An 18,541-nucleotide genomic window follows, 5' to 3' on the forward strand; every position below is an offset into this window, starting at 1 on the left:
ATTATTTGCCAATTAAACAAACACATTTGGTATCCACAGCTTTGGACACTGTCAGCAGGCTCCAATAATCCATCTTAATTATGTCTCCTCCGGCTCCTGGCTACCCTAGGTCTAGTTCCCACCTGTACCTGGGAGACATCTGTGAGGCCTGCAAACACCCTAAGCCCAGGTAAGGGGAAGAGAACAGCTGCGCTCAGGTGGGGCCGAAGCGAAGCATTAAAGAAATTGCAATGACTCATCCGGTGTCATCTGTCACATTACAGACACAAAAAGAGAACCACTAAAAAAGACGCCTCTAAGATCACTTGCTGGGCAAGCGTGAGGATCAGAGTCTGACTCTCCGGAGCCCGTGTAAAGCCAGACACAGTAATGCACGTATGTAATCCCTGTGCTTCTAAGATGAGAGAGGAGGCAGAGACAGGGGAATGCTGGGAAACTGGGGCCAGCTAGCCTGGTGTACTAGAAGCAAACAATAAAGAGTTTGTTTCAAACAAGATGGGAAGTGAGGACCGGTACCCAAGGTTGTTCTTTGACCTCCACACATGGACCATGGCACATGTGTGTCTTACACTCACACACACAAGACTATACATTACATACATATGTGCACATACATCATGAAATAATAATGGTGATAAGAAAAAGACAAGAGGGCAAGCATAAGAGATGCTTTGTGTCAGGGATATATATCTATCTATGTTTGGTCCCCGCTCATCCCTGGGAGTGTGAAGGGCACGCCACAGACCCAAAGCTTCATGAAGCGAACATTTCAAGATAGGCCCTTAGAAAGACAGCTACCCACCCTGTGTGTTCCTTCGTCCTGCCTGCTTTTTACAGATCTGGTCTTCTTCACTTACTCTGCACTTTTGCCTGAATAAAATGCCATAGTATCATCTACCAAAGCCCAGGACGAACTTGGCGTCTGTGCTCCTGGCCTTCTTGATAAGGGTCTCCTTTGCTTGGTTTGGCCCGAGTACTATTTGTTCAGAGACATATTTCATACCCATGTGATATTCTTTCTTTTCTCCCCTCCCCCACAGTTCTGAAGGTGTAACCCAAGAACTTGAACACACTAGGCAAGTCCTCTACTGCTGAGCTACACCGTTATTCCCCATGTGGGATTCTCAATGCTCTCTTAGCTTCTGAAGGGAAGGCTGAGCCCTATGCAGTCAGGACTTGAAGATCAGCCCACAACTTGCACTCTTGGCAAAACATGTATGGCCAGAGTTTATCCAAAGTCCAAACAAATCAAATACTCCTTCTGGACGGAAGTCAAATCCTTTGGTAACCATTTTTCAGAAATTAAAAAAAGCAATATATTCTCTCAGAGTTTTATAATTATATCCAATCTTCCATCAGAGACATTAATTGTCATAATGAAAGATTCTGAATACTCCAAATCTTCCAAAGTAGATAAAGCAATAAAAGCTGGATGGAACGTCTGAGAAGCATTTCAGCACTGGGGGACCTAAGCCCTCTTTTGAATCCGTTCCCTCTTTGTAAAACAGAGCGACAGAGCAGCTACGAGTCCAAAGGAGGGAAATTCTAAGAGCCCGCCTAAAGGACATGCTTTGTTAAGAAATCAATTGTCGGGAGTCTGCCAATCTCTAACAGAGTCTACTTTATCCCACAGAAGAGCTGGATCTGAACCATCTGATCTTCAGAAACTCAGCCAGCTTTATTGAATTTCATATCGTTCACGGATGGCTGCACGCTCCAAACAAGAGCCACCCTCATCATTATTAGAGGTGAGGTCCTGAACTGGGTCTCCGAAATGCAACCTAAAAATCAGCCACAACGGTGATAGCAATGTTCTTTGAAGTTATGAATGATGTACACTTGGGTGTCCTCAGACTTCGAGGAGAATGAAATGTACATGTGTCATGTGATCAAGGGTGGTGGTGACTACTTTGGAGGCTCAACCCCAGAAACTCTGCCTTTATCATTTTATCCATTCTCCCAGCATGCTGGTGGGGAGCCTCTGATTAGTTTCGCTCTCATTATGGGGATCTTGAGGTCTGAAAAGTGATAAGAAGCTGTTTGTTATCACACAGTGAGTGCCGCTGCTGGAATTTAACCTAAGTCTTCTTGAAGCCATACTAGGCTGCTAATAGGATAAATGGAAGAGGAATGGCCATCATGAAGCCGAGCAGGAGGGGAGCTAACTGAAGCATAATGTTGTAATGTCTCCAGAAGCTCCGAGAGGAATCAACCAAATCAATCATCAGATGGCAAAAGTCCCTGGGTAGGAGAAAGGCTATTCCTCAAGGTCTCCTCCTGCTGCAGGGTAAATCCCTTAAGAACACGCAATTCCCTTAAACCTAATTCTATATGCACCAAACCTTCTGATCTTTAATTCAGTCTCCTGGGAGATGCCTTTCCACAGGAGAGAGTGGCTTGCGTGCCTAACAAGGGTCAGCCTACCAGCTTTATTCTCTGGGGGAGAAAAACATAAGTTGATAGTAAAATTACCGAGAATCAATTCCTAAAATGATTGATTCTGAGTTAACAAAAATAGATCCCTGGGACTAGGGAGATGGCTCTGTCAATAAAGTGCTAGCTTCATGGTCGTGGAGATCTGAGTTCAGCTCTCCAGACCCCATACTGAAAAGCAGAGCACAGTGGTCTATGCTTGCCCCAGCAATGGCGAGAAAGAAGAAGACGGGTGAATCCCTGGAGTTTGCTGGCCAGCTAGGCTCACCTACCTGGCAAAGGTCTAGGCTAGTAAGAGACATGATTTCATATAAAATGTGTATGGGACCTGAAGAATGACACCTGAAGTTATTCCCTTGGGTCCTGCCCGACTTATTCGTCCATACTTGAAAGGAGGGGTGAGGATTAAGAAAGAAATAGGCAGGAGACAACAGATAGAATCAGGAGGGCATCCAGTGAGTAGTGTGATCTGCCCTAAGTTTATTACTCAAAGCTCTTATATATTCAAATCCAAAAGAGGGGAAGGCAAAAGACTTCTTTACCATGATACAAAGAACAAATAAACATAATTACCTTCTCACATCTCAAAACATTAAGAAACCACACCCTAGGTCAAAATATCCTTTTGTCTAGGCAAAACATCCTGTATCCACGCCTTAGGTCAAGCATCCTGTTGTATAACCTTGAAGGAGCAAGAACAGGTCTGAACTCTCTGACCTTTAGACAAGGTGGAACAGATTCACTTCTATGGGCCTCCACAATGCACACAATTGTACATTGATTCATACACACACACACACACACACACACACGCACACGCCTGTAGAAGGCATAAGATCCTTGTGCTCACAGATAAGCATTAGGGAAACCAGGAATGTTAAATATTCAGGCTTGTCTCTTCAACAGAAAAGATAGTCTGGTGTCTTGGTATCATTTTCTATGGAGAGACACCATGACCATGGCAACTCATATAAAGGAAAACATTTAATTGGGGCTGACTTACAGTTTCAGAGGTCTAGTCCATTATCTTCATGGTGGGAAACCTGGCAGTGTGCAGGCAAACATGATGCTGGAGACTCCAGGTAGCTGAGAGTTCTACATCTTGACCCACAACAACAGGAAGGAGTCTGGGATACTAGGTGTCGCTTGAGCAGCTATGGAACCTCAAAGCCCACCCCCACAATGACACACTTCCTCCAACAAGACCATACCTACTAAAATAAAGCAACACCTCCCTAAAGTGTCTCTCCCTATGAGCTATGGTAGCTAATTATATACAAACTATCACACCTACTGACCTGTGTCATCTGTAGGACCAAGTCACATCTGAATCCCTCAGACTATTACGTTTATTCCAGACTCTTCCTCTTTTGTTTTGAACATTGTTTCTCAGTCACTAGAACCCATCTTTAGAGAAGACGTCACATATATTCTGGAGCTTAGTGGCCTCTGAAACCACACCTGATCCTCCCCTAGGCACTGAAGCCATGGAACTAATCTTTATGGAAGAGGTTACATGGGCTTTGCAGGAAAGTTTTGGTATAGCCACACCTTCAGCTTTGTTGTGCACATGGGACTGAGACAATTGTTACCAGGAACCTTTTTTCTCAAAACTGTAGTGTGCTTAAGTACCTCAAAAAATAAACTTCTCGGTATCAGACTCTAGAAGTTTGAACCAACACCAGCTACTAAGTAATTTTGAACCTGATTTCCTTTTTGTCTCTCTCAGATCGTTCCTCTGCAGGCCTTGGAGTTTGCAGGGACCCCATGAACAAATGTATTCCTGATCCTATAAAACCTGAATCTTCAAAGACTTACTAGGCACTCCACTCGTGTGTTTGTGTATGTGTGTAGTGTGTGTATGTGCATGTGTGAGTGCTGGATACACACCTGTGTATGCTCACAGATGTCAAGGCCTGGGGTGGATCCCTGTATCTTCCTTGATCATTCTACTGCCTTGTCTTTGGAGACAGGGTGTCTCACTGAACCCAGAGTTCAGAGATTGGCTAGACTGACTGACCAGTGAGTTCTAGGGATCTGCTTGTCTTCACACCATACCTGGTCCTACCTCTGACCATGCTAAGTTACAGATGCCTGTGACCATGCCTAGCTTTGCACATGCGTACTAGGGAAACTAACTCAGGCCTGCATGCTTGCACAGAAGACCAGTTGCCAACTGAGCAAAAAGGGACTTGCTCTATCCGATCCCTTCTAATTATCTTAGCGACATTAGTATGTCTACCTTTAATGGGTGACATTAACACACTGCCACGATGGCACCTGTCTAATGAAACACGGCTATAGGGTGAAAGAAGACTATCACCATAACATACTTTGTCATTACCTAGTTCTAAAAATTATTCAGGGACTGGTAAGCTGGTCCAGCTGGCAAAGCCACCAAACTTGGTGACCAGAGTTTGATCCCTGGAACCCACACGCTGGAAAAAGAGAACAGACTCCCCTAAGCTGTTCTCCAGTCTCTACATACATACCATGGCACATGCTCCCCACCACACACAAAATAACAAAGTAAAAAAACATTTTTAGATTACTCAGTTGACTTCCCAAGGAATTCTAAAAGCCTAAAGTGCCCATAGTCCCTCTCCGGGAAAGCTTCTCCTAAAGGCATTTTTCTTTGTTTTGTTTGGTGATTTTAATTAATTTTTTTATTTATCTGCATTTGTGTGTTTGCATGCTGTGTGTTTGTGGGTGCTCTGATAGGCAGAAGACGCTGTCAGATCCCCAGGGCTGGAGTTAGAAGGAGATGTGAGCTGCCTGACATGAGTATCAGGAACTGATCTGGGGTCCTCTGGGAGAGCAGCAAGTGCCCCTAACCATCGAGTCATCTCTCCAGGCCCCTGTTTGCTTATTTTCTGAGACAGGGCCTCATTATGTAGCTCAGGCTGGCCATGAATCTTACAATCTTCCTGCTTCCACCTCCAGAGTGCTGGGATTGCAAGGGTGCACCGCCACACCCAGGCTAGAGGGATTTTTTTTTGTTTTCTAACAAACAAACAGGCATAGTTCATGCCAGGCATGAATGAAGGCAACACCAACACAGTGACCTCAGCTGATGAGAACAGGAACTCATTAGTCATGGGAGGCTCAAGGCAAAATGACCCTGTCTAAGCCCTTGCGAGGGAGGCCACTTGGCACGAAGCTCTGTGGCCTGTAGGAGCGCCTGATTGTACACTGACAAGGACCTAATTACTCAGTAGTCTGTCTCTCTCTCTCTCTCTCTCTCTCTCTCTCTCTCTCTCTCTCTCTCTCTCTCTCTCTCTCTGTGTGTGTGTGTGTGTGTGTGTGTGTGTGTGTGTGAGAGAGAGAGAGAGAGAGAGAGAGAGAGAGAGAGAGAGAGAGAGAGTTTATAGTTGGCTATTTCAATGCCATTGAGTACCTGGTCCAAGCATCCATGGAGACCCCGTGTCTAAGAAGAGCCACACCCCTCTGAACAGTTTATGTTTTGCACTGAATTTGTTTTTAAACTTCATAGGCTTCACCTGCAATGTTACACTTGAAGTTGCCCCTTGCAGAACTCTTAGATTAAAGAATTTCTTGGGGCTTATTTGCAAACACAAGACATCTCAACCCGTGCCTGCTTCAGCCTTTTTCTTCTTTAACTCCTCATTTACCAAGGACATCGTGCAAAAAATAATGGAGACTATGACGCTTCCTTCAGTGGAAATTGTTTCTTCTTCCCGGCTTTCACGTCTCTCTTTGGTAGCGCTTTGCTTTTTAGTGCTGGCAATGATCCGCTTTGTAATTTCCATGTCAAGGTTAAGTTTACTCGTGAATCGCTGATGTCGGGATTGCTTTGTAGCTTTTTTTTTTTTATGAGCTGAACTTTGACACTGCCACTTTCTTTCAAGGGCACAGCGCCTTCTTTTCATGGAACTGAACTTTCAAAAACCACGAAGGAAGGGATGGGGCATGTTAGCACCTGTAACCCTAGTACTGGGGAGGCAGAGGTAGGATCATCATGAATTTAGAGTTAGCCTGAGCTATGCAGGGATGACACACCACCCTCCCCCTCCCTCCCCCTCCCTGAAAACTGCAAAATAACAACAAAAGGTATGTGAAACAGAGGAAAGTTTCAAACTGGGATGAGCAACTTCTCCAAGCCTTCTTTAAAATTTAAAGTGCTCAGCGTTCACACTTGGTTTGTGTTGTCGTAGTGAACTATGCCTTGTCTTCTCTCACTTAAACCCTGCAACAGTCTTTGGAGGCACAAAGTATTTTTTCTATAGCTCTTAAACTAGAAAATCAAACACCCACTCCTAATACGCGCCGATATCAAGTCGTTGGGAATGGGAGTCTCGCCTCTGAGCTCTGGGTCTGTTCCTCGTCAGGAGTCCTTGGCTGTGTCATCCCTGTCTGGCCCTGTTGCTTAGGCTTCAATGTCCTTCTCTGTTAATCAGTAATAATTATCACTAATTATCATTTTGAGGAAAGGTCTCAAGCTCCCTATCATTTTGCTACTACAGAGTTTCAATACTCCCTACCCCCCCAGTGTTAGAAAGTTTCAGTAGTCTCATGCCTCCATTTCCTCTAAGCACTGGGATTTCAGGAGTGTTGTCATGCCCACGTTATGTGGTGCTAAGGTTAAAACCCAGAACCCTGTCCATGCCAGGCAGGCACCGGGCGAAATCTCCAATGTCTCAAATTTGGCATCTTTAATGGCATATATTCCTTAAAGGCAACATCCACAGAGAGAGGTTCCATGCTATGTCCTTACAATTAATGGTTTCACAGAGAATATTTGATACCCAGCTGAGAAGAACAGAATGTGATATTACAAGATGGCTCAGCAGGTAAAAAGTCCCTGTCACCAAACCTGGCAACCTGAGTTTGGTCACCGGGACCCGCATGGTAGGAGAGAACAGACTCCATCAAATCGTCCTCTGACCGCCTCATGCACGCACTGTGGTGAGGCTGCCCTCACACACATCCAATAAAAACAAAAAGAAGTAAAAATCTAAAAAAAAAAACAAAAAAAAAAAACAACGAGGATATGGATGGAAAAGGGAATGTTGTGAAGGTCAGATGAGAAAGAGCCCAAAACAAAGACTTCCCCGGAGGGTATTTTGTCTAGACTCTGTGCTGCTCAAGGTAGTCTTAGAAATCAGTGTGAAAATAGAGAGCGGGGCTCAGCATGTAATAGAGGCCCGTCTGGTGAGGGATGACTCAAGGGAACGAATAGGGACAGCCACAGTCGAGTCTGGGGCTCACTTCTCAGACAGGGAGGAGTCTCTGAGAGCATCTTGTTGGTGACCGACCACTCTTGGACCTAGGCTGCGTATGTGACAGGGGAAGAGGTCAGGCTAGGGAATGGCCGACAGGGGCTCAGAGTGTCGTTGCAAGGGCCACTCATTAATCCGTTCAGAGACCATGGCGTCCCAAATTAGGAGCATTGGTGATAAGAAGAGGAAGAAAAGGTGCCATACCATCAGTGAATAGCTACCACCTGAATGTGGGGGCTGCACAGGACAAGCTTGGACCGTAGACATAGGGAGACTCTGGGACACTGGAGAAAGTTCCAAGAATTTCTATTTTCTTTGCTCTCCACCCAGTTTAAAATGTCTTTAGGTGACATCAATCAGCAAGTCACTGAGTGCCTAAATACACAGAAGAAACAGAAGAACCTCAGAGGGAAAGAAACCCAGCCCAGGGACAGTGAGTGAGCCAAGGACCTGGTGGACACTGGCCTAACCCTCCAAGCACCTCTTTCCTGGAGAAACCAGTAATGACTACTGCTAACTAAGAGGCCGGCTTCCGGTCTCCCTTCTGATGGGTGCCTCTCTTAATCATTTCTTCCTTCTCTTATGTAGGATTGGAACATTTTACTTGAAGATCCCTGTACATCAACCATCTCAAAAAAAATGCAGTATCTTTTCTTCTTTCCATGTACTGCCTTTAATATTTTATTCAATTGAATTTTTTTTCCCCTACCAATCTCCTTATAAGAAACAGCAAGGCATCTGGGCGTGAACACATAGACAAAATCAGCGTGCCTCTTCCAAGACAGCCGCCATCACTGCTTTCCTTTCCCAACCTCATCCCTTTTCGTTCCCACGGCAACCAGTGGGACCGCCCACGTGTGGACTCAGGACCCCGGGGGCCGCAGCCCTGCCCCACCCCCACGATCCACGCTCGCGGCTAGCGGCACAGGCTCGGCGCGAGGAAGGCTGCCCGGTTACCAAGGAAACGGGAAGACGCCAAGCAGCCGCCCCCACCGTCTCCGCCCCGAGAAAGGCCGGTGGCCGCGGCGGACAGCAGCCTCCGGGAGGAGCAGGAAGAGGGGCCGCAAGTGGGAGGGAAGACGTGAGGCGTGGGGGAGGAAGAGGAGCCCAGGACCGGCCCCACGCACGATTGATGGGCGGTTTCTCTGCTGTGGACCTGCCCACCCGCTCCGCCCCGCGGCCCCTTTAGCCCCTGGCAAGGGCCGATAGTGCTGATCCCTAAGGTAACAGGCCACGCCCCAGCTTTTCCAGGACCGAGGGTCCACTTAACCATTTAACTTAAAAGAGTCTAGAGGGAAATCAGGCCTGGAGCTTGGTGGCCAGTCCCTCTCTTCCTCCGGCTGACCCCAGCTCCAGTTCGTTCTGCCTCAAAGGAATAGATGATTTAAGGAGAGTTTGGTCATTTTTTGCGCATTGACCCTCCCACAGCTGTGTACCATTTCCGTATATGCCGTTGGTCTTCAGGTCCAGGAAACAGCTTTTGAGTGTGAGAAGATGGTATTACTAATGCTAGAAGCCAATGTGGCTTGTCATACTTGTGGTGGTCTTTCCCACGTTTCCCATTACAACCTCTCCTCTGGGCTTAGTGTTCAGTATTTGTGAGCCAGGCCTCTCGCACCCCCGACCTGCATTTCCTAAATTAAATTGGAAGAGGCAGAGCCTCCCCCACCACCTCAAGCCCTCAGCCTCTGAAGTATAAAATGGGCCTCGTCACTAAACTATACTCAACACAAGTTTGTAAAGTGAGTTTTTTTTGAAAAAAAAAAAATCTCTAAGTTTTTTTTCCTCAAGCTAAAATGGAAATAAATCATGTAATTCTTGTCATCAGAAATTAATTCATCGTGGAAAGGCTGAATTAAAGGTTACTCAAATCCTTCTTCCAAGCACCCAATCTCGGGAAAAGAGGAATTTATAACCCTGACTGTCAGGCAGAAACACAGCTACTTAAAATTTTGTTTCAAATGAAGCTTCATTCTAAGGAGGTTAAATTTACATTTTGCTTATTTGCCAAAACCAAGGCAGTATCGCTTTAGCGAGACTTCACAGAGAGAGCAGGGCGAGAAAATGGTAAGTTTAGCTGAAAGCATTCCTTTCAGATCAGGGTTTTTCGTGGTTTTGTGGGTTTTTTTTTTTTGTTTTTGTTTTGTTTTGGACAGTTATGTACATAGAAAAGGAGACAGCATGTACACATGAATGTAATCTGCATTTGTGTGTGCACATGTGCGGTATCTTTAGCAGATGGAAAGAAACGTAGCCTGCCATCTAGTCCTGTTCTTCTTAGTCAGGGCACCTCACCCTGAATTCCCTGGAAATTTTCGACAGAGAGGAATTCATATGTCACAGAGTTCTTAGAATATTCCTCATGGAAATTTCACAGATGTGTAGAATTTTGAGGCCTGGCAGAAGCGCTCACTTCCTCTCCTCCTCTCACACCTCCTCATCCTGGCCCTCTCCCTCTCCTGAACATGGCTTCTCACACTGATTTCTAAAGCAAACTCAGTCCAGTGCTTTGTCACCAGAGGCTCCCAACAGACGTGTGCATGACCATGTGCGAATTTCAGAGCGGGAAACGGTTCAAAGGTGAGAACAGAGGACAATGCGGGCTGCTATTTTAGAATCACGCCTTGCCCATGCTTTATTGTCCGCCCCCACACAGCACTCTGGCGACTGCTTATATCTGCTGAGGGGGCGGGGGGGGGGGGGGGGGGAGAAAGCCCTTGGCTTCAAATGGCTATCTGGTTGAGTAAGCCCACAAAATGCAACTCTGAGAATGAAGCATTATCTCTTGTGGATTTATTCCCATACAGTTATTTCTGTTTCCTGTCCACTCTGGTCAGTTTGTCAAACTTGCAGTGCAGACTAAAATCCAAGTTCGTGTGCAGACTGTTTTCCTAAGCTGAGATAGCCGCCTGGCTCCTCGGTCAGACACCAAGGAAACAGGTTGTTTGATCTCATAAGGTCTTGATATATTTAAATAAGTAACTACACATGGCACTTTGGTGCTTCAGATTTTTACTTTACAGTCAAATGTAGGGTGACAGGGAGCTTATGGTGGGTAGGGGAGGGTCTCCTGCAGGCAAAGTCCTTTGTTTTGTAGGCGATTGTGAAGTCAGTGAGCACCTAGAAAGTTTTTCAGTGGCGTTGGTTCCTACCCCTTCAAGCCGGGTTGTTTCGGGCCTCCTGACTAAGAGCCTTCCTTCCATTATACCACCCTGAAGCCATGATAGAGTAACTGGCTCTGCTGTGTTAACTTTGCACCTACAATGTTCCATCCCGCTGGGCTGTGGACTGTACACTTTTGTGGCCATTAATGTAATCTGGTTATGAATTCTGGTGTTCCCTGCCTGATTAATATTCAGACAGGCTTCTTTCTCTTCCCAACAGGAGCAGCGGGGGTCCATCTTTCTGTTTTTAACCCCACCGTTTTCTGAAAAGGGGGGAACAGACATCATTCTATGCAGGTACAAATTTATACGAAAAGTTAAAAGTGATACTTTTAAATATGGTCCATTAATGTCTGTTGAAATGCGCATGTGCGCGTGCGCACACACACAGACACTCGCACACACAATATCTTTATGCTGACTTGCCTCAGGTATTTGTTACAGTTATAGAAAACTAACACAGTTGCGGGTAAATATATGAAGAAAAAAAAAACAGGTAATGAAAGTAGAGCCCTATGCCTGTGCAAGTGCGTGATGGGAAAGTGCTCACCCAACCATCCTGGGCCAAGTGATAGCAATGCCCTGAGCAGTCAAGAGTGTGTGTGAGGTGGTAGAAGGGTTCCATAAACCTGGATCAAGTTGATCTTACAGGTCAAAGGTTGGCGTGTCAACCTGACTCTTATCACAAGGAGAATTGGGGGGATAGCTTAAGAGAGGTGAAGCACGATCCTAGTTAGGTGTTTTACCAGCTATAGAACTATATATTGTAGCTTCAGATCCTAACTCATCAAAGACCCACCATCTACCTTGAGAGAAAACAGTCCTCCCAGGGACCACGAAGTTCCCCAAGCTGCTCAAGTGTAGACAGTAAACCTTGCAAGATTTTATAACTCCTAGACCAGACACTGGGTCACCGTGAGTCAGGGGCAAGCTGACTGTCAGTATCTACACACACCGAGTAAAGCAGAGGTGGGAAGAAAGCCACGGGGCCACACACCTGAGGGCTCAGTTGGTGACTGCGAAGCTGAGAACATGCCGTAGTCACTAAGAGTATAGGCAGCGATCTATGAGAGAGCTTCGGTCAACGATGAGCTGGAATCGATTGTGGGGGCTTCGATGATCTGTTGATGAGATCTGGCAGTCTCAGTCTGGCACGAACAGTGCCATTTTATAACTTTGTGAGCTACAATATTGTGGTCATAAATTAGACCATACCAACCAAGTCTAATTTATTGAAGTCAAGACGTGTTTACACAGCTAGCACAGTGGAACGGCAGCCCTGATGGTCCCATACCTGCCCTTGCTAAGGGTATTCACAGCCTCCTCCTGGAGACTTCTCTTCAGCATCTGGACCGGCCATCCGCTGGGCTTTCCTCCTGCCTCTGAAATCCTTTGCCGAGCTCCTCTCCAACTGCCTCTTCCTTACATTTTATTTGTTAATGGGTTTGTCTCATGTTCATTTTCTCTGTTCGGTACCCATTTTTGCTTCAACTTCAGTTGTTAGCACTATGCCAGCAGTGGCCAAATCTTTACCTGTCCAATCAGCTCAGAGCCTTGCACATCTCTGTAATGATGTGTCCTGTCCCTTTAAGAGACAAGCCACACACACACCCTTCTCTGAGCAAGCTGATCTTCAGTTTCCAGCCTGAGTCTCTTCCTTTTCCATCTCCCTCTCAAAGAGGCAGCTTCTGCCTCTCCCCACTTCTCCCCTTTCCCCCCCTCTGTCTCTCCCTTCTCTCTCTCTCTTTCTTTCTCTCTCTCTCTCTCTCTCTCTCTCTCTCTCTCTCTCTCTCCCCCTCTCTTCTCTTCTCCCCTTCTCCTTTTCCCCTCCATAACCCACTAAATAAATACCCAACCTCACTCTGCATGGCGTGCCTATTCGTCTGTCTTTTACCCTTTGCCTGGTTCCCTGTCCAGGACCAACCGCCTTCGGAGACCTGTGTCGTGGTCCCATGTTGTGCCCATCGGTCTGTCTTTCTTCGTGGCCTGCTGCAGCCACTCGGGGAACTGCGCCATCCCTGCCTGGGCCTGGCTGCTCTCGGGACCTGCTGTTTGCTGCCTGCTGCCACATGGCCCACTGCTGCCACTTGGGGACCTGCAGCGTTTCTGCCACTGCAGCCTCCGGGGATCTGCAGCAATTTTGCTTTTACCATTGCAATCTCCATTTGCAGAATGAGACAAGAATGGTGTCTGAAGTGTCTACAGGTCTGCACTTCAAACTCCACATTCTTGTCTCACAAAGCTGCCCTTCCGGATTCCAGGCAGGCAAAGTGTCAAGGATCAGCCTCGACAAAATCCCCTCTTGCCAGAGTAGGGGCGTGGAAACTGAAGTAAAGAATATGAAGATGCATACAAATAATAAGACAGAAAACATAGAATAATACTGGGAGGGTTTTCCGGTGATTTCTGAAATCACCTGTGTTTGTTTCTCCACAGTTTTTATACTCAATGTAAGGGGGGGGGGTACGAAACAAAAGTCTTTATTAACATGATACAAAGGTTAACTAACTCAATCGCTTTATCACTCTGAGACATCAAGTCATTAGCATGCTGTTGTCTAGGTAGCAAACCATGCTCTAGGTCAGGTGACACACCTTCCCCAGGTGACCTCATAGTTACAAAAGAAGGAGCAGAAGTGCATTTGCATATCCTGACCATCTGTCAGGTGGCATGGAGCTACCTTAATGTCAAAAGAACCAAGCAATCACGTCCTGAGTGGGACATGCAACTATGCTTGTCAATCTCCAACTCTCTGACCGGCAATCAAGGTAGAAATGGGCCTGCGTTTTTTGGCCTCCACAGCAAAGGTGTACTGTCAGGTTTTGTGTGTCAGCTTGACACAGCAGAGAGGAAGGAGCCTTAGTTGAGGATATGCCTCCATGAGATTCTACTATAAGGCATTTTTTCAACTAGTGATCAATTGGAGAGGGCCCAGCCCATTGTGGGTGGGGCCATCCCTGCACTGGTGGTCCCAGGTTCTATAAGGAAGCAGACTGAACAAGCCACGAGAAGCAAACCAGTAAGCAGCACCCTCCATGGCCTCTGCATGAGCTCCCGCCTCCAAGATCCTGCCCTATTTGACTTCTGTCCTGACTTCCTTCCATGGTGAACAGCAATGTAGAAGTATAAGACAAAGAAACACTTTTCTCCCCAACTTGCTTTATGGTCCTGGTGTTTTGTAGCAATAGAAACCCTAACTAAGAAATTGGTAGCAGCATAGTGGAGTATTGCTGGACAGACCTGACCATGGTTTTGGTAGAATTGTGGAAGGACCTTAGAGCTTTTGGTTTGAAGAGCCATTGAGTGTTAAGAGCTCTGTGGGATGTTCTACAGGAGCTTGGAAGATAAGAATGTCGAGAGCAGTGTAGAGGATGAAGTTTCGGAAGGAAGATAAAGACTCTTATCAGGGTCATTTATTTAAGATTCTGTGATTTCCGGTGAGCTGGGGCTGAAGAATCAGCTGTCATTAGCAAGAGCCCAGAACTACTGAAGTGACACTTGGCTTCACTGGGACACTTGATGATGGTCGACTGGAGCTAAGAAATTAGCAGTGATTAAGGAGAAACCAGCAGCCTGGTGGTGGTGGCGCACGCCTTTAATCCCAGCACTCAGGAGGCAGAAGCAGGTGGATCTCTGTGAGTTCCGGGCCAGCCTGGTCTACAGAATGAGTTCCAGGACAGCTAGGACTACACAGAGAAACCCTGTCTTGAAAAATGAGAGAGCGAGAGAGAGAGAGAGAGAGAGAGAGAGAGAGAGAGAGAGAGAGCAGCATCACTGAGGTGAAATCTTTCTTCTGGGAAGTGTTTCCTCAGAGCACAAAGAAGCTGTGTTCCAGAGGTGGCCACCCTTGAGCTGGCAGCTGGCCGTGGTAATGTGTAAGCATCACCCAGGTGACTCTTTGAAGGCATGAAGGGGTCATGCAGAGCAGCTGAGGTTTGGCGCTGAAGAGGTCAGGAGAGGCCATTCATGAAAGTGCAGTCTCAGTGGCAGTTGAAGGCCCAGGACTGAGGGGGTCATGCAGAGGAGCCGAGGCTTGGCACCATGACGAGAACTTATGAGAGGCCGTTGGTGAAGAGGGCGGCCCAGTTACAGCAGAAGAGCCCAGGGTTTTGGAGATGTCAGCACCATGGGATGGCCACGAAGAACAGCAGCCGCAGTGGAGTGGAGCCAACCGGAGCCTAGAAGACGCTCTGTGTGCTGCAAAGGGCAGAGCTGGAGAAGTGACCAGGGCCCTTGGAGGAGTCCAGATCGTGAGTAGAATCCATACTGGACTGCTGGAATTTGTAAGGACTGTGGGACTTTTAAAGTTATTTTTGTTTTTAATGTGAGATCTCGCAGATGAATAAGAAAGGAAGGGTTGTGGCTTACTAGTCGTGTGTTTGTGTGTTGACTGGCTTTGTGTGTCAACATGACACAGCAGAGAAGGCGGAGTCTCAGCCGAGAAATGCTGTAAAATTCCGCTGTAAGGCTTTTTTCTCAGTTAGTAGTCAGTACGGGGAAGGCCCAGCCCTGAACTGCTGGCCCTGGCTTCCGTAAGAAGGCAGGCTGAACAAGCCAGTAAGCAGTACCCCTCCTGACCTCTGCATCAGTTCCTGGAAGCTCCTGATGCCAGGATCCTGCCCTGTTGGAGCTCCTGTCCAGACTTCCTTCAGTGATGAAGAGCACTTTGGAAGTGTGAGCTGAATAAACCCTTTCCTCCCCAACTTGCTTTATGGTCATGGTGTTTTGTCCCAGCAATAGAAACCCTAAGATAGGAGGTCATTGAGGAAAACCTCGGTCGTATCTTGGCTCTGTATCTCCTGATTGTCAGAATCTCCCCTTTGTCGTTAAAATCACCCTTGAGCTGTGGTTAGGCCATTGTCCTGTGTCAGAAACTACGTTGTCTGCCTTGCAGCATTTGTTGTGACTATGGCATGAGTTAATCTAGGTGGACACTCAGAGGGGCACCTGGCCCTCGCACAGGCTGCCCCATGGGAGCTGCAACCCTCTCCATCCCCACTGTTCTTCTCTTCTTCCTCCTCTTCCTCCTCCTCACACATTTGCTACCCAAGCCTTGTTACCTTCTCGTTTCCTAGCCCATCGGCAGTCGCAACTCTGCCTTATACCCCACCCCATCCTCCAAACTACAACTTTAGGAGCCTTTTAATCACACAATGTAAAGGATTGGGAGATGGCTCAGTCAGTGAAATGTTGCTGTGGTAAGCATGAGGACTTGAGTTCTGGACCGACCCCTCCCCTGCCCCATTCTTCCTTTTAAAAGCTGGGCAAGGAGAGACAGGAGGGTCCCTGAGACTTTCTGGTGAGCTGTTCTTGCGAAATCAGTGAGCTCTCGGCTCAGTGAGAGACCCTGTCTCAAGAAAACGCCGCGAGGAGTGATTGAGAAGTAACAATTGATGTCCAACTCTGACTTGCACATGAACACATGTGTGCACATGCACACATACACTGTGAAACATTCCCTGGGTTAGAACCTATTAATAGCTCCATGTGACTTCTCGTTCTGACCCACAAGGCCCCACATAAGCCCTCACTGTTCCTCAATCTCCTTCATGCCCTGAGGCACCCGCTGCCCTCTGCCAACTCTTGCCTAACTCACGATTTACCAAACCCAGTGTTGCAGGCTCTTCCACGATGCCATTCCCTCAAGGAGTCCAGAGCCGGCTCTGTCCTGGCAGTTCGAGCTGAACTGTCTAGCGATGGTTCTCCACCCTAGGCTGTCGGCAGCACAAAGGCAGAGACCGTGTCTGCCTGCCTGGCTGCTGTACCCAGCAGCTGGCAATGTCTGGCTTGGATTAAGGACAATGGTCACATCCATGAATTTAAGCAACCCAGGACTTATAAGTTTGGTCACTGCATATCTGGGTTCTTGTTTACTCCTTGGTCATGTGGTGGAACTGCTGCCCAGTCAGGTATCTGTCATATTAACTCCCTGTGAGTAACCAGGATGGGATCTCTGAAGCCAACTGATGAATGTGACTGCATTATTTATGGCTGGGACAGAAAAGGCTAGAAGAACTTTGACACGAATACAAAAAAAAGAAAAAAAAAAGGGAACGTCTGGACCTTCCAAACAGTGGGGGAGTAGATTAATAAAAGAACACATGTAATTTTACTCAAATAAACCCAAATATGGTGACCCGCAGAGACATCTGTCACGGTATGTTTCCTTCTCTGTCTTACATAGATCGGGAACTAAGAACCATGTTGCATGAAGCAAGGGACAGGCAGAAGTTCGTCAGTGACGTTCAGTATCTGCGGGATATGCAGCACAAGGTGGACTCTGAATATCAGGTAACTGCAGAAAGCAAGGATTGTCTTTTGGGGGAAACAGAATTTTCAGGCTGCGTCGGCGTAAGCCCACCCGACCCTGCCACTCACTGACGGACCACGAAAAGTCACTCGTCAGTTTCTGACTTGTATAAAATGGTTGGTGCTGGTTTTACAATACCGTCGCAGAAGTGAAATGAGCATTTTATCCCAGTGATGGTTCGGCTTTGTGTTTTACACCACTCCGTCCTTCGTGCTGCAACGTTAGGGAGCTTTAAAAAAACCAAATGTCGGGGCTGGGAAGTGGCTCGGGCTGTGAAATGTTGCTGAATGAACACAAGGACCTGAGTTCAAAACCCCAGCAACCACGCAAAAGGCTAAGAATGGCCGTGTGCATCTGTAACCCAGTGCTCTGCCAGGCAGAAACAGGATCTCTGAGGTCTGCTGGCCACCAGCCTAGCTCCAGATTGAGAGACCCTGTCTCAAAGGAGTAAGGTAAAGAGTGATACAGCAGGGAACCCAACATCTTCCACTGGCCCACATATGTGTGTTGGATGTGTGCACCTGTGCACACATGTACCATGCACACACACTCATGCCTCCACACACATATCTAATGCAGTGTTTGGCCCACAGCCCTCGAGCTGAGAAGCAAAAAAGACCTTAAGGGGTTAACTGAGTTGCCATATAGCATGCTCTTCTGTTGTCATGGGTGCCAGAAGAAAGGTGGTTAGCCACTCTACAACAAGCAAACTTCTGGTCTCCATGGCTACAGTGTTTGCATGTGAAAACAAAAGTGATGGGGCGCCTGAGGGGTCATGATGCAATTACCTGGAGCTGGCATGGGACAGACTTGCTAGACTCGGTTGTGGGACTTTAGGATCTGTCCTCACCCCACCCCACCCCCCGTGAGAAGCCGCCCTCACCAATCAAGGAGACACATCCTCGGCCTCCATGGAGCTTGGGAAACAGTCCTCCCTAAGGAAAACACAGCTCAGCTATCAGGTTCTTCTCTTTCTTAGCAATTTCAGATAGAACTGAGCCTTGTGGGTCACCAAGGAAACCAGACCCGGCTCAGTAGCCCGGCTTCACCTGAGCGGTGACACTCTGCTCTGGAGTTGGAAAGGATCGGCAGTTTCTTCCCACAGTCGGCACCCAGGAGGACTGCAAAGGGGGAGATTTGCAGCAATTGGGGATGGGTTACTCAGGGAATTGTCTGCTTTTCACAAAGATGCCTCCTCCACCTGGCTGGCATGTGGAAGAACTTGTCTAATGCTGTCTCTCCAGGGAGGGCAGAAGGTGATTGTCTTGATATCAGTGGTCCCTGGTGAAGGAAATGATACAAGCATGTGTCCTGGATCCGTTACACTTTTATTTTCTAAGATCCTTTAAGCTTTCAACATTGCCAGTTGTGTTTTATTTGGTTTGGTTTGGTCA

The 18,541-nt window shown here is 47.2% G+C and overlaps 1 protein-coding gene across 7 annotated transcripts in view; it reads left to right on the top strand.

Moving 5' to 3' along the window:
- The first annotated feature begins 8,669 nt into the window (after nucleotides 1-8,669).
- The window catches only part of Marchf10 (membrane associated ring-CH-type finger 10), a 94,882-nt gene continuing 85,010 nt past the window's right edge, over nucleotides 8,670-18,541 (top strand). Inside the window, exons 1-3 of one of the 7 annotated variants that reach the window (XM_085695930.2) lie at nucleotides 8,673-8,896; nucleotides 11,058-11,134; nucleotides 17,022-17,128. In XM_085695930.2, the coding sequence (XP_085552056.2) occupies nucleotides 17,039-17,128 (90 nt within the window). In that variant the 5' untranslated portion in view covers nucleotides 8,673-8,896; nucleotides 11,058-11,134; nucleotides 17,022-17,038. Of the gene's footprint in view, nucleotides 8,897-10,063; nucleotides 10,254-11,057; nucleotides 11,135-14,807; nucleotides 15,088-17,021; nucleotides 17,129-18,541 lie in introns of those variants that run through there. The other 6 variants (XM_085695932.2, XM_085695933.2, XM_085695935.2 and 3 more) reach the window with 6 other exon arrangements.

This window comes from Myodes glareolus, chromosome 9 (assembly GCF_982192425.1).
Source record: "Myodes glareolus chromosome 9, mMyoGla1.1, whole genome shotgun sequence".
Taxonomy (NCBI): domain Eukaryota; kingdom Metazoa; phylum Chordata; class Mammalia; order Rodentia; family Cricetidae; genus Myodes; species Myodes glareolus.